Source organism: Stegodyphus dumicola, chromosome 3 (assembly GCF_044657685.1).
Source record: "Stegodyphus dumicola isolate Sdum_Otavi_A_Nest chromosome 3, ASM4465768v1".
Lineage (NCBI taxonomy): Eukaryota > Metazoa > Arthropoda > Arachnida > Araneae > Eresidae > Stegodyphus > Stegodyphus dumicola.
This window is the reverse complement of record NC_140770.1, coordinates 9396465-9416719: the sequence shown is the minus strand read 5'-3', so window position 1 is coordinate 9416719 and position 20255 is coordinate 9396465. Positions and strand designations below refer to the sequence as shown.

At 31.2% G+C, this 20255-nt stretch overlaps 1 protein-coding gene across 3 annotated transcripts in view; it reads left to right on the top strand.

Annotated features, from left to right (window-relative positions):
• The window catches only part of Cdk8 (cyclin-dependent kinase 8), a 69147-nt gene extending 49152 nt beyond the window's left edge, over positions 1-19995 (top strand). For all 3 annotated transcript variants that reach the window (XM_035369075.2, XM_035369076.2, XM_085812556.1), the window contains 5 exons: positions 4402-4486; positions 9283-9393; positions 16064-16841; positions 17656-17889; positions 18757-19995. In XM_035369075.2, coding sequence (XP_035224966.1) covers positions 4402-4486; positions 9283-9393; positions 16064-16174 — 307 coding nt within the window. In that variant the 3' untranslated portion in view covers positions 16175-16841; positions 17656-17889; positions 18757-19995. The remainder of the gene's footprint in view (positions 1-4401; positions 4487-9282; positions 9394-16063; positions 16842-17655; positions 17890-18756) is intronic.
• The last annotated feature ends 260 nt before the right edge of the window (positions 19996-20255 follow it).

The window sequence follows — 20255 nt, the reverse complement described above, 5'->3', positions numbered from 1 at the left end:
GACCGGCACTACACATTTTGCCACCTGATGGTTGCATTATACATTTTGCCACCTCTGGGGATTCTAAATTTTGCTGCCCCCTAAATTCTATTGCCTCAGTGCCTCTTCTAAATACTAAAAATTCAGCCGTCTCTAATTTTTGCTGCTTGGTTGCTCTTTCTAAATTAAAAAATTTTTGACATACCTAAATCCCGATGCCTGGTTGTGGCAGCACCATTGGCACTTGCTCTGACCTTTTGAAGAACTAAGAGCATTTTCTGTCTGATCTAAACAATACATTAAGTTGTGATGTCACTCTCCAAAATCCAGAAGCGTTGGGACTTTGGCAGATATGGGGTTTAAGTCTATCTAGCAAAATAACATCTATAAATTATAAATTTTAAAATATTCTTTATTAACATTTTATCAAGAAGAAAATATTTTTCATAAAGGAAAAAAAAATTTTGAATCACCACCATGTAAAATTAAATCCGAAATGGCAATATTTCCAGGGTTAAAACCATACTACAGCCATCTGCCTTTTCATTACTGTATACTTCCATGTACAAGCCAAGAATTTTTGGAACTTTTCTAAAGCTAAATTACAGGGGTCGGCTTATATACGGATCTGCTAATCGCACAAAAATATTTTCTATTATCCGGACAAGCAGTAAATTGCAAATATCCCTCCTTTTTTCCTCTAGTTCTATTTTTAAGTTTATGGGCAGGGGAATAATTTTAAATGAAATGGGTTATTTGTTTTATGAAAATGAGTTTATTTTCAAAATATTTATAATACCAGTTTGTTGCATTATCGCCACAATCTGATGCTGGTGAAATTTCCTCTCGACCTTTCTCTGTTCTCGAACTTATTTTTCATTTTTGGAGAAATGCTGAGCAGCCATATGGCTGTTAACATTTTCATCAAACGTGATCATCTGTACTTTGAGATTTGCCATATAAAGACTTCTCTCTCTATTCATCTGTTAGACAAAAAGTAAAATGAAACAGAAAATAAGACTAGCATGGATACCAGACAGTATATAAAAGATAACAGATGAATGGGAAAAGTGTACTATCATCAGCTAGGGTTACCAGATTTACAATTATCAACGTTTTAACGTCTGTTTGACCTTACAGTGGTTTGATTGGAAAATATTCTAACTGATTTATTTGCTTGGTTGCATTTTCAGCATTATGGCTGTATGTTTAAATGTTACATGATTTTTTTTCAGACTCATATGTGGGTTTTGAATAGGTAAGTTTTTAAAGAAAAAAAAAAATGCAATCTCAGTTTATGCACACATTTGCTTATATTAGGAAATATATGATAATTAATTGGTTATTGAAGCATTGCCATCACTATGTAAGACTTTAGTTGCATCATCTTCATTTAGCATTTCTTCTTCTACTCCTTTAATTAGAAAATTTTGCTTTTTCTAACAATAATATGCAGAAACTTTCCAATCTGTAGCTGTCATCATCATCATGTTATTTGGTAGCTGGTTATGAATTAATCATTTTTAAAAATATCTGCTAAAATGCCCTTTCATGATCTGGCAATGCCCTACATGTCAGATTTTATATTAAAATATTGCTAGAATTCTTAGATGGTCGTACTGCTTCATCAGTTTTTAGAACGCTACTTTATATCTATATATCAGTGCATGTAAAATTCTGATATCTTTTGGCTGATTGACAGATGTACAGTTTCGGAGAAGGGGTAAAAATTATCATTTACTCAAACTGTTATGTTGATAATTTGATTGTCATTGGCCACAGTGTGGCTCCATAGCCTGAACTCTGTTTGAAAGTGTATAAAAATCTGTTATGGGGAGAGGATCACTTTTATGGCATGCTTGTTTTATCTTGTGTATTATATTCTCTACTTCTCAAATATTATACACTTCGTAAGGGGTAGGGGGAAGAATTTTTTTTTTTTTTTTTTTTTTTTACTACTGTTTGGAGGTCCAGACTTTATACTGTGTGTATAATTTTGATAATAAATTCCCAAAATCACTCGCAGAATAAACTCTGAAATGTAATTCAGTTAACTTTCTTTGAAACTGTAACTCTCAGATATGATTAACAACTGATTCATCCTGGCTCTCAGAGCCATATTATATGTGGTGTGGCATGAGCTTCGGGAAGCTATGGAAAAAATCACTTCTATTTCTTCAAAATTGTGTTATCTTCAATCTTCTGAGAAGTGAAAAACCATCCAATATTGACAAAAACCTGTCACAAAGTTGGCAAGAAATCATCCAGTATCAGCAGCATTCTGACAAAATATGTTGCCAAGGCCATTCGAAACATATTTGCGCAAGTTCCATGTTTCGAACCTTGACCTATTTTTTTACAATTCATATTTATTGAATTCAGGATTAAAAGATCTACAATACTAGGTAATAAACATTTATATAGAAAACAGTGGAATCAAATGAACCATTGCAATTTTAACCTACTCAGTTATATTTTGGAAGACCACATTTTTTTTATTATGATTATGATGTACTGCTATAAATTTCTTTTGCAAAATAGTTAGATTTTTCTCTGTTTGATAAATCCTACTTTTTTTTTTTTTTTTTTTTTTTTTAAGGCTTAGATGCATTTTTCACTTTTTTACAATAAAAAGTAAGATAAATTTGTGTACTCAGACAGTATTTTTGAGTAACCATATGAAGCTCTTTAATTATTTTTACTGAATTTATAATAAATTCATTATGCTTGATCAAGGAAATAGTTCCATTTGATCACTGAAAATCAGGGAAGGTAAAACTTGAATTTCATGGGAATCTCTTGTATTTTTATTCTTGTTTATATGCAGGTACTTTATCCATGCAGAATTGCTTAGTGTGCATTTAAATAATTTGTGCATATTTTTAGTATTGTGTACACGTAAAGTATTTTTATTAATCAAAGTCTACAGATGTAGAGAAAGAATTGGTACAGTGAAATCCCTCGTAATTGGCAATATCAAAATAGTTTTGAATTGGCGGTTTTGAAAGTCTGTATTTAAATTCGAAATTAAGGCCTATGACATGGGCCTTAATTTCAAATTTAAGTGTGAAGTCTTAAATGCTGAAATCATTTTTGTTGTTTCTGCTGCTTAATGTTTCAATTAGTGAATCTGAAATCTAAAAATGAGTGACAGATCCCTTTTGTCTGTCCGTGTGTGAACTTTGAAAGCGATGTCCACGATTTTCGGAAACAGTTCACACTAAGAAATTACTTTGTGTCTTTCCTGAAAAGATATAATGAACATTATTTTGCATTGCCATCAATATAAATTGTGGCCTGTGATCATGTTCGTAGATGACAAAGCAAGCAATAAAAACACTTTTGGTTTTTAAAACATGTCTGGTGTTCATGTCAGGCACCTTGGATTTACTTAAATATTCGGGGAAGATTAGTTTTAGTGTGGAGGGTGCTTGAGTGGATGTAGACAATTCTGTTTCCTTAAGTTAAGGATGAAATAATTGAGCATATACTGGAAAATGGTGAAGATAACATGCAGTGCAAGAAAGTGATGGGGAAGGAAGCTGACAAAGCATTGCAGATTTCTTATAGGCTTCCTTTCCTTCGTTGCATACACTGTGAATTGTTAAAACTGTGGCCACAATCTTTTAAGCAAGTAGAACTAAGTTATTATGCTAAGAAATTCGTAATTTTCATCTGATAACAAGTACAGTAATTTTGAAATCCTGTTTAATGTTGTTTTATTTTATTTTATTTATTTATTTATTTATTTATTTTTTCAGAATATAAAATTAAGTTATGTGTTTGAAATGTAAATAATATGTATGATTTTCAATGTTATTTATTTAATTTTGGCGTGATAGATCAAAATCACTACTGATCACTACTTCGCATTTTGGCTTAAATAGAAAACGCTGTTGATCACTGCTTCATGTTTTGGATAATAGGTTTAACACTAAAAAGCACTACTTCATGTGCTACAATTTCTACAAATGGCATCACAAAACATTCAATTACCTGGAAAAATCTCTTAACTGTAATTGGCACAATTCCATTGCTGCCAGTTAAAAGTGATTATATTGTAGTAAATATAGCAGTTTATCTGGTTTTTAGAAGTAATGTTAGTTGGGGACTTGTACATTTTATGTTCTAATTTATTAGTATTTCTTGTTTTCTTATACTGTTTGTGGATGTTGTTGATAGTGTTTGAATTAAATTCCTTTTAGGTATTCACCATTCTTTACTGCATTGTGCAGTTAGAATGGATTAAATAAGAACTGTCTCCTAATTTGTCATTACTAGGCTGAAATAATGTTTCAGTTAGGCATGCATCTTTAGGTACTTTCATGAAACACACAAAATGTACAATTTAGTAGCTTAATTATATGTGTGTGTATGTTAGCATTCCAATTGTGTATTTTTTTTTTTTTTTTCTCTCTTTAGCGTGTTTGCTGGGTATCACATTCCTTATCCAAAACGAGAATTTTTAACAGATGATGAGCAAGAGGATAAATCTGATACAAATAAGGTAAATAATTTTTATTGGCATTGCATGTGCTTTGTATCATAATTCCAAATTCATGTAAAACATCAACAGTTACTGTTGTGCTTATCAGAAATAAATGGTTAAGATGTCACTTTTCTGCTAGCATTCCAAGCTTTTTCTGTTAAATTTCTTTGTGCTGGGTAATGCAGAAGGCTTGCATAGTCGTGTTTCTGTCTTTGAAGGGCCCCGCAGGCATCCAAGTGGTTGAAGAGAGTCAAGTGCCAGTAGTTTGTCCTGAGTTCAAACCCCGTCAAATGAGTTGACCACATGGTTGATTTTTGCTATGTGTAATGTGAATATGAGCTAGTTTTCCTTTGTGTCATCAACAAAGACATCTTCTCTAGGCAGATTGCATTGAGTGCTTTCCCATATTAAATAATAATAAAAAAAAATCTGTACAATCTGCAAGAAAGATCCCTTGACATTTTAAAAAAAAAAACAATTATAGCCATTACCTTTTTCATGGATTAGGCATCTTTCCTTCCTCCAATTTTTACCGCTTCACAGATTCCTTCTTTGGTAGAGTATGGTAATATAGGCAATTGTCTCATCTCCAATTATAATTAATTGTAAAAAATTTCTTTGATTTGCTTTAAGAAGCTGCTAAACTGCTCAGAGCAAGCAGCACATTGCTATTTTTAAACTGCTGAAAGAAATCGGGGTACCCATTGTAAAAGACTTTATGTGGAAAAGGTTTATGTAGAATATTGTTTTAGGTCAGTCCATTCTTCTTTCTTTTTCCTTGTCTTCTATTCTCCTAATAGCAAACTATCCTCTTGGACATAAGTAGTATTTTTTGTTATTAGTTCCATCAGGAGAATCATCTTCTACAGATTTTCCGCTCATGCGAAAGTGGATAATCGATAATCCTGTAACATGTGACCTACTGCTTTTATTTATTTTTCATTTAATTTAGCTATCATTTTATTACATGTTGCAAAGTAAAAGCTACTGAATATTTTATTTTATGAAGCTATCGTTTCTGAATTATAAAACTACTGAAATTTAAATTGGCTAAGTTGAAGAATACTTGGCATACTAAATTTGGCAATGTTCTTGTTAGATAATGATTTTATCGTGGCAACTCCAATTTTATGTTGTTTTGTTATAATTTTATTTGGCAACCTTATTATTATTGATAACCAGAATTAATGTTATGTATCAGCAGTATTGTTTTTTATAATGTTGTTACATGCCTATGGGTTCGTTATGAATTGAATGCACAAGTCCGATGAAAAATTAATAAAATTTATAATTATCACAACAAATAAAACAAAAAAAATGCTTAAATTCCCTCAGATATTCATACAATACCTCAATATCTCACAGTAGTTATCTTTTGAACTACTAAAAACGTTCAGCAAAACTTAATTCAAAACAGAGAAATGTAAAGAAAGCTAATCTGTGAATTTGCTACAGTAAATAACCGCAGTTTTCTAAACAAAAACTCATAAACAACTAACTAATTGAGAGGTTTTCATGCCGCTTATATATATAAGCTTTTTAAATGTATGAGAATGTTCTAGCAATTTCTCGAAATCAAAAAAAGATATTTATTTATTAAATATTAAATGCACACTCTTATATTTTTAATTTTCTGGCTTAGCTTTCTCTTAATATTCATCATGCGTTACACTGCACAGGGAATAAAACAATTTAATTTATAATTCCACTGATATTAGCTATTTAAATATCAAATCCATAACAATATATATAACGTTTAATGTGTGCTATGCTGAGAGTGTGTGCAATGCCGAATTTGCGCAAGTCTGTTATTTTTTAAGTGAAAACAGATCATTCTGTACAAGGGGAGACCAAGAGTAATGTATTCTAAAATATATAGTAATTAAATTTTATTAAGTACCAAAATAGTAACCTTGCAAAATTTTACAAAATGGCAGTAGAAAACGTTGAGAACTAGTAAGAATAGTTTTAAGAGCTGAGATTTTAAGATTTTTCTTAATTCTTTTTCCTGTATGTCTGTGTATGTATAATAGTTCATTTAGTATATGGATATATATATATATATATACTAAAGAGCTAAAACATTATGACCATCTACTCAATAGCATGCTGCACAACACTTCGCCTACAAAACAGCTGCAACTTGTCTTGTCATAGATGTGTTTCCCGTGGTAGATGACTGGAGACAGGTTGTACGAAATGTCTAAGCAGCAGTCATGCAAAGTGGAGATATTCCGACATAGTGTTTGAGCTCTGAACTGCCACTCCGTGACATCCCAAATGTGCTGCATCATGTTTGGAAAGTTAGGTGGTCAGGACGTTAATTGAAATCCATCCTTACTCCAACAGAATTTGAGCCTTGTGACATGAGATATCCTGCTGAAGATTCCATTTCCAATTGGGAAGACAGACATCATGTAAGAAGGCAGCTGGTCCACAGTAATCTTGAGATAGTCTGCAGCTTTCATACTGAGGGTCTCGAAGCTGCCCATGAGAGTGCCCCACAAAGCAAAATACCGCTACCCCCAGCTTGCGTATGACCTGCTGTATAGGAAGGAAGCAACTGTTCACCTAGAAAGGAGTGTATCCTGACAAAACAATCGATTTGATGAATGAGAAATTGCAATTCGCCCAGCCAGGCAATTGTTTTCCACTCATCCATGGTCCAGTCTTGGTGTTCCGTGGCCCACTATAGGCATAGTTAACAATGGCACTTGGTCAGCAGAGGCACATGAGTGAAACATTTGTCACACAGTTCCACATGGAACAGTGTCCGCTGAACTGTGAATTCAAAACACTTGCTCCTGCATTGTATTGGGCAGTCGGCTGAATAACTGTCTGGTGCCGATTTTTCTGTATCAATCGGGCAGTTTCCAACATCCAACACCTTTGTGTCTGCTGCTGATTTCATCATTATTTATCCACTTTGCATAAATACTAACAACAACAGATCATAAACAACCTATCTGTTGTGCATTTTGAGATATACTTGTTCCGAGTCTTTGGGCCATTACAATCTGCCACTTAAATCGTTTCCCATTACTCGCAAATGTAAGAGCAAGAATGATTCCTTACCTTCTCCAACAGCCATTAAATACCATTTCCACTTAATCATGTGCCCTTCACGTCATCCAAATGAGGTCACTGAAAAATGTGGAAGTGGTCATAACGTTTTGTCTCGTCATTGTATATATTACAAATGTGCTGAGTTTGTATAATTTTCTGATATTTCGTAAGCAAAAATAGGTCACTGTGTACATGGGCAGAAAAACAATGCATATAAATTTCAGTTGTTTCATATTTCACTAATAATAGACTCATAAAATAAAAAAATTAAGTACCTTTCACATTCAAATATATGCTAAAATGGTGGGGAAGAGAAATAATTAAAGCAACAACCAATTTTAGAGGCGTCATCTAAAAAATAAATTTATTTGTGATTTAACATTCTTCAAGTGTTAATTAGTTAATGATTGAGTCGGGTTACACTCCCTCTAAAAAGTGAGTGAAATATCTGTTTTATTATTATCATCAAATATGTGATACAGTCAAAAATCTTTAATCTGGACTCGTAGAGACTTCGGCGATTCCGGATTATCAGTTTTTCCAGATTATAGATCATCAATTTAAATCTGGTAAGATGGCATGCAGAAATTATACAATTAAAAACATGAAACTGTAATTTATGAAATAAATGAAATAAAGAGCAATTATGATCTAAAGGGTATCAAAATTTACAAAAAAAAAAAAAAAAAAGCTTAATATTTATTTGTTTGCTTTATTAAACATTTCTCTCAACACGTGCATGCGTAAAGCATACATTACGCATAGTCGAAATTAGAAAATTGCAACCAGAAAACTATTTGATGTGTATTCGTGATATTTATAATGATAAGGAATTTGATTTAAATCACATCAAAGATGAAGTACATCGAGATGAAATACAACATTTAGTAAGGAATTATAAGCCAAATAAAATAAAAACATCTGCCCTGAAGATGAGGATAATGCTGACAGATCAACTTCCAGGTCATTGCATGCCGAGACATTGCCCTTTCATTGCGTGCCCCCCCCCTCCCGCAGAGCAGCATGAAATTGATAGATTTCGGAATGGTTAGAGAAACAAAGGATATGCCTTTATCCATTTTTTTGCAGCAATTCCACTTTTGTTTGATGGACATCGAAACATGCTTTCGCTTTGTAGATCCTTTGGCAGCTCCAGAATCGGAAATTTTTTTTGACATAATCGAAAGTTCGAGCTTACTTAAAGCTTAAATTGCTCTAACGGTCTGCAAAAAATAATAAGCCGGATCCAGTTAGAAGATTAAGGAACAACACAATCTGCAACATTAACTGAAATAGATAATTAGATAATTTTAGCTTAGCTTATACCGTCTGTTATACATTAAACGCGCATGCATAGAGTTATTATGCACATGAGTAAACGCTACGCATGCACAGAAAGTTTGTAGCTTTGAGGTCTGGATTAAAGACTTTTGACTGTATTTATGGGTGATATGCTGTAATCTAGGAATTAACTAATTTTAACCAAATTCTAGTTGGAAATGCAATAATTTACACGAGAACATGTATTTTTTAATTAGTTTCCCTTATGAAGGCATTGATATTTAGATAAATGCTCTATATAAAAGTAAAGTTTATGTATTTGAAGTCTAAAAATATGTTATACTCATTATGAATATAAATGCACAATGCATCTAAAGAATTAGCAAATTGAAAGCACGTTACATTTGTGTGTGTGCGTGAAAACTTGTTCAAACTTATAAGAAAATGAATGCATATTGATCTTTCAGACCAATGCCAACAACAATCAAGGTAATCAAGACAACAATAACCATGGCCCGAGTGCGAAACGTGTGCGCATGGCCCCTCCTATTACCACGACGGCAACATCGTCCTCGCAGGTATTGAAATTAATTTCTTCAAAATTCATTTTAATTTCGGGAAATATTTTTTCAAATATTTATTTAAATGGTTATGTGAATCAATTTAGTTTTATATTAAAGATTTAATTTCACATGCTGAAACCTATGTCGGCATATTCATTTCTTCTAAAGCTTTCATGGACATCCTGCTTGCTAGAGCTTAATGTGAATATTGACAATTTTTGCATGTAAAACTAAGTCATTAATTGTATTATATGTGCAAAGTAAGGCTCAAGATATTATTTATTTTACTTTTTTAAGAAATTTATTTGCAGTTTTTTTTATTCAGGTTGAATTGTTTAGGTATTTGAAAATATCTGATTTTAGGTATTTTTCATATTTTGAAAAATTTGAAAATATATTGGGCCAATAGACTAATTAATGCACAGTAGTATTTTTGATGTTACAACTTAGGGCTGATTGTACTATATTGGGACATTAAAACGAGAATTAAATGAAATATTTTTATAGATTCAAGTAATTTAGTAAGTTAAAAATTCAATAATATATTTCATATAAATGTAAATATAAATTAAAAAATGAAGTAGTAAAAAAATAATACATCATGAAATGTCAAGTTGATCAGTTGCATTGTGTGATTTTATCAAGCACCTGCATCTTTCCGTCATCAAGTTAGTGAAACTGTATTACAATAGTGCCATGTTTGTCTTCTAAGACAGACTTGTTTGGTCACAATTACAGTGGGTCGCACATTCCAAGGGGCTCCCAAATCATTAATTATATTTTTAAAATAATGAACCGGAAGTTCAACTGAGATGGAGCATATTTTATCGATGTGCAACTTTTGTGCAAATGGTTGCCTTAGAAAAATGATGTTCAGCACCACTATTTATGTTCTCAGAAATACAGGTTGCTGTCGATGATAGTGACTGTGAGAGATTGCATTATAATATATTTTCTCAGCTGGTATGATTTTTAGATTTAATGTTTGATATTTTGTGCACAAATCGTAGCAGGCTGAATTTTATGATTATTTTTAAAATCATATTGAACTGAAATATAAATTTTACTGTTGAAATGTGAAATTTTATTACAGTATGAAATTTGAGGTATGAAACTGTTAGGACTTTTGCGATTTTGGAAATTTCTGAGGTTAAGATCATTGATTTAAATCTAAAAAGATTACAAGTAGATAGGAAAGCGTTTGGGATTCACTTATTGTTTAAATCAGATAGATAGAATGCCAACCCCCATCTCTAACAGGACAAGTGAAGGTGCAGCATATTTTAGGGACAGTAAATTTTTTTTTAGAATTATGGAAGGTACTGGTCAGCAGAATCTAGGATCTGCAGAGATTGCACCAAGGGAGGGGGGCAGAATGGGTAGTGCCAATCCTGCCCTGCCCACAAACCACTCAGAAGCAGAAAATATGATCCTGGCCTCCTGGCCCAAAATCAAAGACAATGTGAATTGTCATTAGCCACTCCTTACCCTACATGTCCTGAGCGGTACAGATCCATAGCCAGAGGGTTTTCTCCCCGGTTTGCTGGGTAATGGCCCACTGCAACGGGCTCGCCTATGCGACTGGCAGGAGCAATTGAAGACCAGTGCTACCTGTTGTCGTACCCAGGTGGTGCGCTGCTTCCCTGGAAGGGTAATAGTGGAGGTTGAACCTCCACGAAGTGCCCAAAGGAAGAGTAGACCTGTAATGTGATTCAGTTCACGAGGCGGAGCGCCAAGAACTTACTAACTCCTTACCCTACAGATGTTTGAAAGTGACATGCAGGAATTTCAGTTGGGCAGGATAAAACTGCATTTACAGCATACCTGTTATTTTTTGTTAAGTATTATGTGCTCTATTCCTAGATTTTTATTGGGGGGGAGGACAGAATTTTTTCATTATTTTATTTTGTGGCCAGAGGTCAGGATTTTGGACTTTGTTCTGTATTAGGTTACAAATTTTATTAACCAGAAAAGATGTCATCTGGTTTTTAATCTGAAACTGATAAATCTTCTAATGAAATATCAGCTTTGCATACAAGTAAATTGATATTTATGTAATATACTCAGCTGATACACACTTTCATGATAAGATATAGAAGAAGCAAAATCTAATCATGTACAATTTTTAAATCATAGTCAATGTCAAGAATCCATGCCACACATTGCATATCATCTAATAATTTGTCGTTAAAAACAGAACTGGAAAAGAAATTGTATGTTTTTATACAGCATTTGTTCCTAGTTAAACAGGAACTTAAAATAGGCATTTGAAGGTCGTAGCGATAGTCCCTTCATCTATGATCATTATGTGCATTCTTGTCACTGCAGAGAGTATATTAGATTTTAGCCAATTAGAGAAACTTAATCATCTTCATGGATTCAAGCCGGAAAGCAGAAAATATCATTGAATTGCCTATTTCTGAAATAATAGTCTATAATTAGATATAGTATACTTATATTCAGAATACTTATTTTGTGGTCAAGTCTTGTAGTATTTTGTGGTTTTCTATTTTGGGCTGTATTATGTATGTATTCAATGTCACCGACTTTGTAACTGCATATTTAGCCTTCCATGCCACATGCATGAGGATGTAATTTCTAGAAATGCAGTCTGGCAATGATTTTTAGTTTTTCTAAGTGTGATTTCAGTGGCTGATTTGGCTGGCCACAAGAGAGATGCAAATGCTAACTAGTTTAAGATGTTCCTCCATAAGAGCATCTTTTCTGAATCAAATTCTATCAAATATTTTTTTCTTGATGAATAAACTAACCTAATCCAAAGAAGCACAAGAATACTTCTGATTACTTAATAACTCGTACGGTATTTGGCTTTTACACCATGTCCACAGAAAACCTTTATTTTCTCAACCATTGATCCATTGGTTCTGACAAAAATGCTATAGCTGATGCTGTGACTTACATTTTTGTATTTTTAAATTTAAAATAAATTTGTATAGTATACAAAATCTAATTTTTTATAATTATCTATCTCCCAATCCCTACATTTATGTTTAAGAAAATATTATACACATTATTAAAAAAAAAGTTTGACTTTCATACTACAAACATTGGCTGAGGTATTTAATTTCAAATTTTGTAACATTATGAGTTGGTTGTGTGCGAATACTGAAGCCCACCAGTGTCTTTTAGAACACAAATTCTATAAATCTGTAAATGTCCATTTAGGAAAAATTTATATTGGTAAATATTTTCAAGATAATCTGCATAGAAATGCTCATCATGTAATACCTTAACATCAGAAACCATTTCTTGAACCATGTTATTTTTTTAGTTATGCTCAAATGCAAAAATTTCATTCTTCAATTAGCATATGGTTTTTGAATATGATCTCCAGTTTTTGTCAAATATTTAATATCAGTTTTAGTCATACAGGAGTTGAACTTATTTATTTATTTATTTATTTATTTTTATTTATTTATTTATTTTTACAATGAGTACAAAATTTCTGTAATATGAGTATAAGGAATGGAGGAACATGAGAAAGCTTTTGTAATTTTTACGAAAGTGATTTCCTTAAATTTAAAACTGCCAAAATATGAATTTTGGTATATTTTAAAACATTTCTTTGATTTGAAGTATACTGTCAAAAGTCGTTAATCCGGACTCGTCGGGACTTCGGCGATTCCGGATTATAGATCATCAGTTTAAATGTGGTAAGATGGCATGCAGAAATTACAACATTAAAAATATGAAACCGTAATTTATGAAATAAAGAACAATTATGATCTGAAGGGTATCAAAATTTACAAAAAGAAAAAGCTTAATATTTATTTGTTTACTTTATTAAACATTTCTTTCAATGTAAGTTATTTAAGTTGCTTCGTTTTATATGATAATACTTTCTCTTTAATTCTATAAACAGACATAATTTCTTGTTCAGTTACAAAGTTCCGTTGTTCAAGTCCTATAATTGCTGTGTCGAGAATACCAAATAATTTGTCAATCGAAATTTTTTCGTTTTCAATAACCTCTGTCACTTTCTTCACTATAGGAAGTGAATTATAATGACAAGGAACTTGATTTAAATCATATCAAAGACTTAGTACATTGAGATGAAATACTACACCTAGTAAGGAATTATAAGCCAAATAAAATAAAAACATCTGCCCTGAAGATAAGGACAGTGCTGACAGATCAACTTCCAATCCGCGGCGTGAAATTGATAAACAGATTTCGTATTTCAAAACATACTTTCGCTTTGTAGATACAAATTACATATTAGTAAATATATATCATAAATTCTATTTGACATAATCGAAAGTTCAAGCTTACTTTTATGAAATTGCTCTAACAGTCTGCAAAAAATAATAAGCCGGATCCAATTCGAAGATTAAGGAACAACGCAATCTGCAACATTAACTGAATTAGATAATTTTAGCTTAGCGTATAACTCCGTTACACATTAAACGCGCATGCACACAAACATATTCGCAGCCGTAAAGGTCTTACGCGCTCTCGTAAACGCCTGTGAAGTTTGTAGCTTTGAGGTCCGGATTATAGATCATTCCGGCTTATGGGTGTCCGAATTAACGACTTTTGACTGTATATATTTGATCTGTGATTGCAAAAATAAAGGCCAAATAATGATTTTCATTCACATGTACAATAGCTATAGTTATATGGTTGTCCGTGCTTTAAGCATCTACTAATGAGAATATAAAGTAATTTAATGAAAAGTAGGTCTTGGAAGCATCCATTCATGATGACTAATGGATGTTATATGGTCAGCCAAAACACACTTTACTTTTTCATTTGGTTTTAAAAAGAGAATGACTTATACATTTCACAATGCAATTAAATTAATAGGTTTAATTACTTAGGTAACACATGCTTTTATTATTCATGATACAAACTTGCTAATGAATTCTGTAAAGAGAATTATTTAAACTATTTTTTCCATTAATCCAAGATAAATTATTTGTCTCTAGTCATGATAAAATATTCTGTAGTGTATTAATTATCATATCCATAATAGTAAATTAATTATCATATCCATTTTAAATAAAAGCTTATTTATAACTTTTTTAATTGAATTTTATTTTATTTTTTTTTTGGGGGGGGAAGGTGGAGCTCAGTTACACATTATCAGTGATGAAATTTTCAGTCATTACTAAACTACAAGCCATAAATTACAAAAAAAAAAAAAAATAAATAAATAAATAAATAAATAAAATAAAAAAATAAATAAATAAATAAATAAAAAATAAAAAAAATTAAAAAATAAAGAAAAATAACTGAATGTCATTTGGAGAATCACGAAATCGTTTTGAATATTCAGTATCAGAAAGTGGATGCTATAGCAGTATTATAACAACCACTTGAAAACTAAAATATACCAATCAAATATCACAATTCATCATTAAGTGAGTCAAAATGGAAATTTTGTCATTAAGTGCACAAAGAAAATGCCAAACTCAAAGCAATTTTTTTTTCAAACGCTTTTTCCTTCCATCTATTTCAGAGTGCAACACATTTTTTTAAAGAAATGTTTAAAATCACTCAATGTTTTTGATAACTTTTGTTTTAGGAAAGAGTGAAAAGTTAGTTTAATAATGTATGAAAATTTGAAAACTTTACATAGGATATATTTTTAGACATTGAAATTTAAAAAAGGATTAATGTCAAATAGGCTAAAAAAATTGAGCGATTTTTCAAAAATTCGCCCAAAAACTAAGCTACAATTTTCATTGAATAGATTTCTTTTTACTGTATTCGCTGATGAAAAGAGTAAATTTCTGACATGCTTATTTACATTCATTAAATGAAGATACATTTAAAAAATGGTTCAAACATCAAATGAATGAAAAAAAATCAAAATCACATTTCTGAAAAAAAAAAAAAAAAAAGACACTTTGCCACATTGCATTACTTTTGACCAACAGTGTTTGTACAAAATTTGAACTCGGTAGCTTATCAGTACGTCGCGGCGCGCAATGAATGGAAGTTGATCTGTCAGCACTATCCTTATTTTCAGGGCAGATGCTTTTATTTTATTCAGATCATAATTTCTTACTAAATGTAATATTTCATCTTGATGTACTCCGTGTTTGATATGATTTAAATCAAATTCTTCGTCATTATAAATATCACAAATACACGTGAAATAGTTTTCTGGTTGCAATTTTCTAATTTCGACTATGCATAATGTATGCTTTACGCATGTGCGCATTGAAAGAAATGTTTAATAAAGTAAATAAATAAATATTAAGCTATTTTTTTTGGTGAAATTTGATACCCTTTATATCATAATTGCTCTTTATTTCAGAAATTACGGTTTCATATTTTTAATTTTATAATTTCTGCATGCCATCTTACCAGATTTAAACTGATGATCTATAATCCGGAAAAACTGATAATTCGGAATCGCGAAGTCCCGACGAGTCCGGAGTAAAGACTTTTGACTGTACATAGCATTTTATTTCAAGCAGTACTGAATATTAGAGTGGGGGGAAAGGTGAAAACTTAATTTTTTTGTGTTTTAATAAACTGGCAGGCAAAAAAGTCTGTACCACTGTACCGTATTAAGTTTTAAAAAAAATCTAGCAGTTGTCTATCAGTATTTGTATTTATTATCCAAGACATAACACATTTTATTAAAAATTGCTGCAAATACTTAACATGAATCTTAAAGTGTTAGATTTTGATCTAGTGCTTTTATTTTCAGTCTCACATGGGAGGTGGAGGAGTACAACAGTCGCAGTCCTCCATGAATTTCAACACAGGAGCAGGAAATCCGCAACAGAGTGGAACTGGTGGCTTCCCTCAACACTTCTAGGCAAGATTATAAAATTAATTGTTCAAATAGGAATTACAATTTCATGATGTGCATTTTTCAAATCATGCATTGCTCATTGTTTGTAATTACTCATCATATAAATAAATTTTTCTTAAAAAAATGAACAGAAAGCCTACAGATTTGTAGGGTTATATTGTTTCTCTGCTTAATTTCTTCCACCCAGGGCGCTTATTCTACGATCGCTGACCCATTGACTACTTGCGCGAACTTGAAAAAAACCCGGTCTCTTCTCCCGCATTCAACGTATCGGAGAAAACCATTCTGTGTTCCTCGGTTGACACGCGGCCGAGTCCACTTGACTGTATTGAAAGGGGACAAGGTTTCGAGGAGCTTTAGACCAATCACAGCACAGAGAAGTGATGCAATTTATAGCGCGTGCCGGCTGAATTTCTATGAATGTTCTCCCATCATTTCGCTCTCACACTGCATTTGTAGTGGGGGAAAAAAAAAAATGGCACTAAAAAGTATAATGACTAAAACGCAGCAGAATATGCTGCTTTGTTACATGAAAGAAAATCCCGTGTTTTTTAGAGGAAAGTTGACTCAGGACTTCACGGCTAAGAATAAAAGAGAGATGTGGGACGTGATTGCGTACAATCTAAACGCACAAGGAGGATGTACCAAAACAATGGAAAAATGGATAAGAGTAAGTGAAATAAGCTTACTTAAAATCTTTTTTAAAAAGAAGCAATTTTAAATATTTAAATTTATAATATGATTAATTTGCATTGCAATCTAACTGCAAACTGGGTTTTTTTTTTTTTTTTTTTTTTTTTCCATGCACACATTAAAACTGCTATTTATTTACAGTTAATATCAGAAAAATATTTCTTTCTAGCTTTTATTTTTTTTTTTTTTCCCTAAGAAAATCATTTATTTATGTAAAAGAAATAAAATTTATTTGCTCCTTACAGTATGCTGCTGCATTTAGCTACCACACATGTATTAAAATATTTTATTTTAAATAATTTACCTTATAATTAACACGATAGAAAATAATTTTTCAATATAAAATATGTAACCAAAATTATAATCGTCTATTCTATATAAGTGATTTATTTGTATTATAATTTTTGTCATTACTAATATGCATATATCAATAATACTTTTTTAAATATTACTTTACTGTTATTTTAATTTCTTATACATATATAAGAACTGCTTGTTTTAAATATTCTTCCTTCTCAAAAGAATTTAATTCTGTGAAAGTAATTAAAAGGTAGTAATATTCTTTTCACATTGGAAGTACTAAAGTAACAACAATAAACACAGACCTCCTACAGTTGAAGAAATTCCTTGTCAAATTCTTTAAAAATATTCATGTAAATGTTGACTCTACTTACTTTAGTATGTCCAACATTAGTTCTTTATTCTATACTAAAAATAAAAACTCACCTTATATAAAGAATTTGAACTCATGTAATTCCTGGTTTTTTTTTTTTTTTTTTTTTTTTTATTAGGCATGGATTGATTGGAAATGTTCCATGAAAAAAAGGCAGCCGAAATAACAGTTTCACACACACACACACACACACACACACAAAAAAAAAAAAAAAAAAAAAAAAAAGACTGGAGGAGGACTACCTTGTGCAAAGGAATTGAACGATCTAGAAAAAAAATTGCTGAATTTAACTGGAAATATCTCCGTTAAAGGAATGGAAGGCATCAATGACACTGCCAGTGAAGAAGAATCTGTAAGTGTTTTAAATTCTGTTTAATAACATTATGCTGTTAGGTAAATATTGCTATGTGTTTAATCAACATATGATTAGAGGTAATTACCTTGAAAGAAATGTTTGAAAAACTGAATGCTTATAGATATTGTTTAGCTAGAAATATTTTAATTAATCTTATAATGCATATTTTTACTCCACCTGGAAACAATACAAAAAAAAATTCACATTATTTGAAAATGAATAACTTTAATGTGCATTTCCCCAAACAGTTATGTAAAGAAAGCCCAATAGTATCCAAGAAGTTAAAACCAAAAATAATAATTCCTTTAAAGTTCTAGTCACTGTATAGGCTAGTTGCATGATGATTTTGTGATATGTTTGATGTGTAACATAAATGCACAACTAATTTTTTAGAAACGCTCTAAATTTATTTCAGTATTATTTCCTAAATTAATATTTGTTATAGCATAATGTTACAGTGTCATTACTTAAAAGATTATTTTTATTGAATTCAGAATATATAAGGAATAAATATATATGGAATGCCATGGAAGTCAGAAATATATTTTCCAATATATGAGTTTTTTAGTAAAAATTAGAAACACATTTTCTGTTACAACACAATGTATATGAAATTATAGTATCAGTGAATTGATTACCTTTGAAACAATAATTTATTAGAAGAAAAAGCAGCATTTTAAAATTTTATAAAAAATTTGAAGTTCATGTAAGTTACAATTTCATTGCTGTAACTGAAGATGCAAGAAATTCAATATATATATATATATATATATAATACTCTAAATATTGATGCACATTTTTCTTAGCATTATTGAAATGTGTTAAGGAGAAAAACATGAAATTTACAAAATTTTTCTTTTGCAGCCAAACTCAATTCAGCATACCGTTGCAGAGACTTTCCAGAGCACCAACAGTTTCATGGAGCATCCACGAAAAAAATTAAAACATGCAGCAGAGACTGCATTAGACAAAATAGCTGCAGCACAGTCATCAATGGAGGGGAAAATTGATGAGTTAAATCAAAATACTGTAAACATGACAACAGCAATCAGTGAGCTGTCATGTTCTATGAAGAACTCTGCAAATGATATGAAATCTGCAGTAGCAGAATTAACCAAAACAATTAATAATTCTTGCCAATTAATGTTTGCAGCACTTGATAGAAATTATCATAACAAATTAAAAAAGTCAGTTTGAAAAAATATATGTTTATTATTATATATAACAGTGTGACATAATTTTTTAATAATCCATATGTTTCTGCTAGAGCTGTAACTCTCATTATTTCAACCTGTAAATACAAATAACTTATTATAAATTATACTGAAAAATTATTTTAAAAATACAGGGGATAAAATAGAGTTAAATTATCTCAAATTTTCCCTTTTATTAGCTTTTAATTATGTGCTATTGCTTTATAGGTTTTATTTTAGTTTATGGATTGTTTTATTTATTAGCAATTTAGCTGAGAAACATATTAAGAAATTAGTACTTAAATTAATTAGAGTTTTCAGATAAGTTTTCAGTTAGTTAGGAGCTTAAACAACGTACTAAAATAGTTGGTTATTAAATCACATTGTATTTAGAGTGCTCTTGCATGTGAAGTGCCTCTTTCAATTTCTGAAGGAATTTCTTCACTTTCCACAAGTGCTGAATCTGGCAGCCCATGAGCTTTGCACATGTTATGTAGGACTACACAGGCGTTTATTATTTTTCCTGCTACTTGTGGTCTGTAATGCAAAACCCTTTCTCCTAGAAGACACCTGAAAAAAAAATATAGTGGAATAACTAATATATTCTGACTTAACAGTATACTAAAAAGTATTTTAAATTATTTAATACTCTTTATTACCTAAATCTTGATTTTAAGACTCCAAAGCATCTCTCTATCACATTCCTTGTTTTGCGCAAAGCAACATTATATCTCTGATCAGGAGAATTTTCTAGTGCATCCAGTCGTGGAGTTAATAAACCTTCCTCAAGAGGATAACCAGTATCTCCTTCATAAAATTAGGAATTCAAAATAAGATAGAAGTAAAATATTTCACACACGCACACAAAAAAAAAAAAAAAAAAAAAAAAAAAAAAAAAAAAAAATAGAAATACATAGCTAAAGTTTGGCATACTAGCAAACACTAATTGAAAACTACCTGCTACTATAATTTTAGGTGCAATGCGATTTGTAACACATAAAAAATTTCAAATTGGAACAGAAATTAGGCAATGTAAAATTAAAAATTAAGGGGGGGGAAACATCATCAGATTTATTTGCTCCTTTCTCAGCAGCAGACTTCTTTCTTCAGTTGTACCTCTGTCTGAAACTGATATCAATTTCTTCAAAATCTATGCCAAACACATATTGC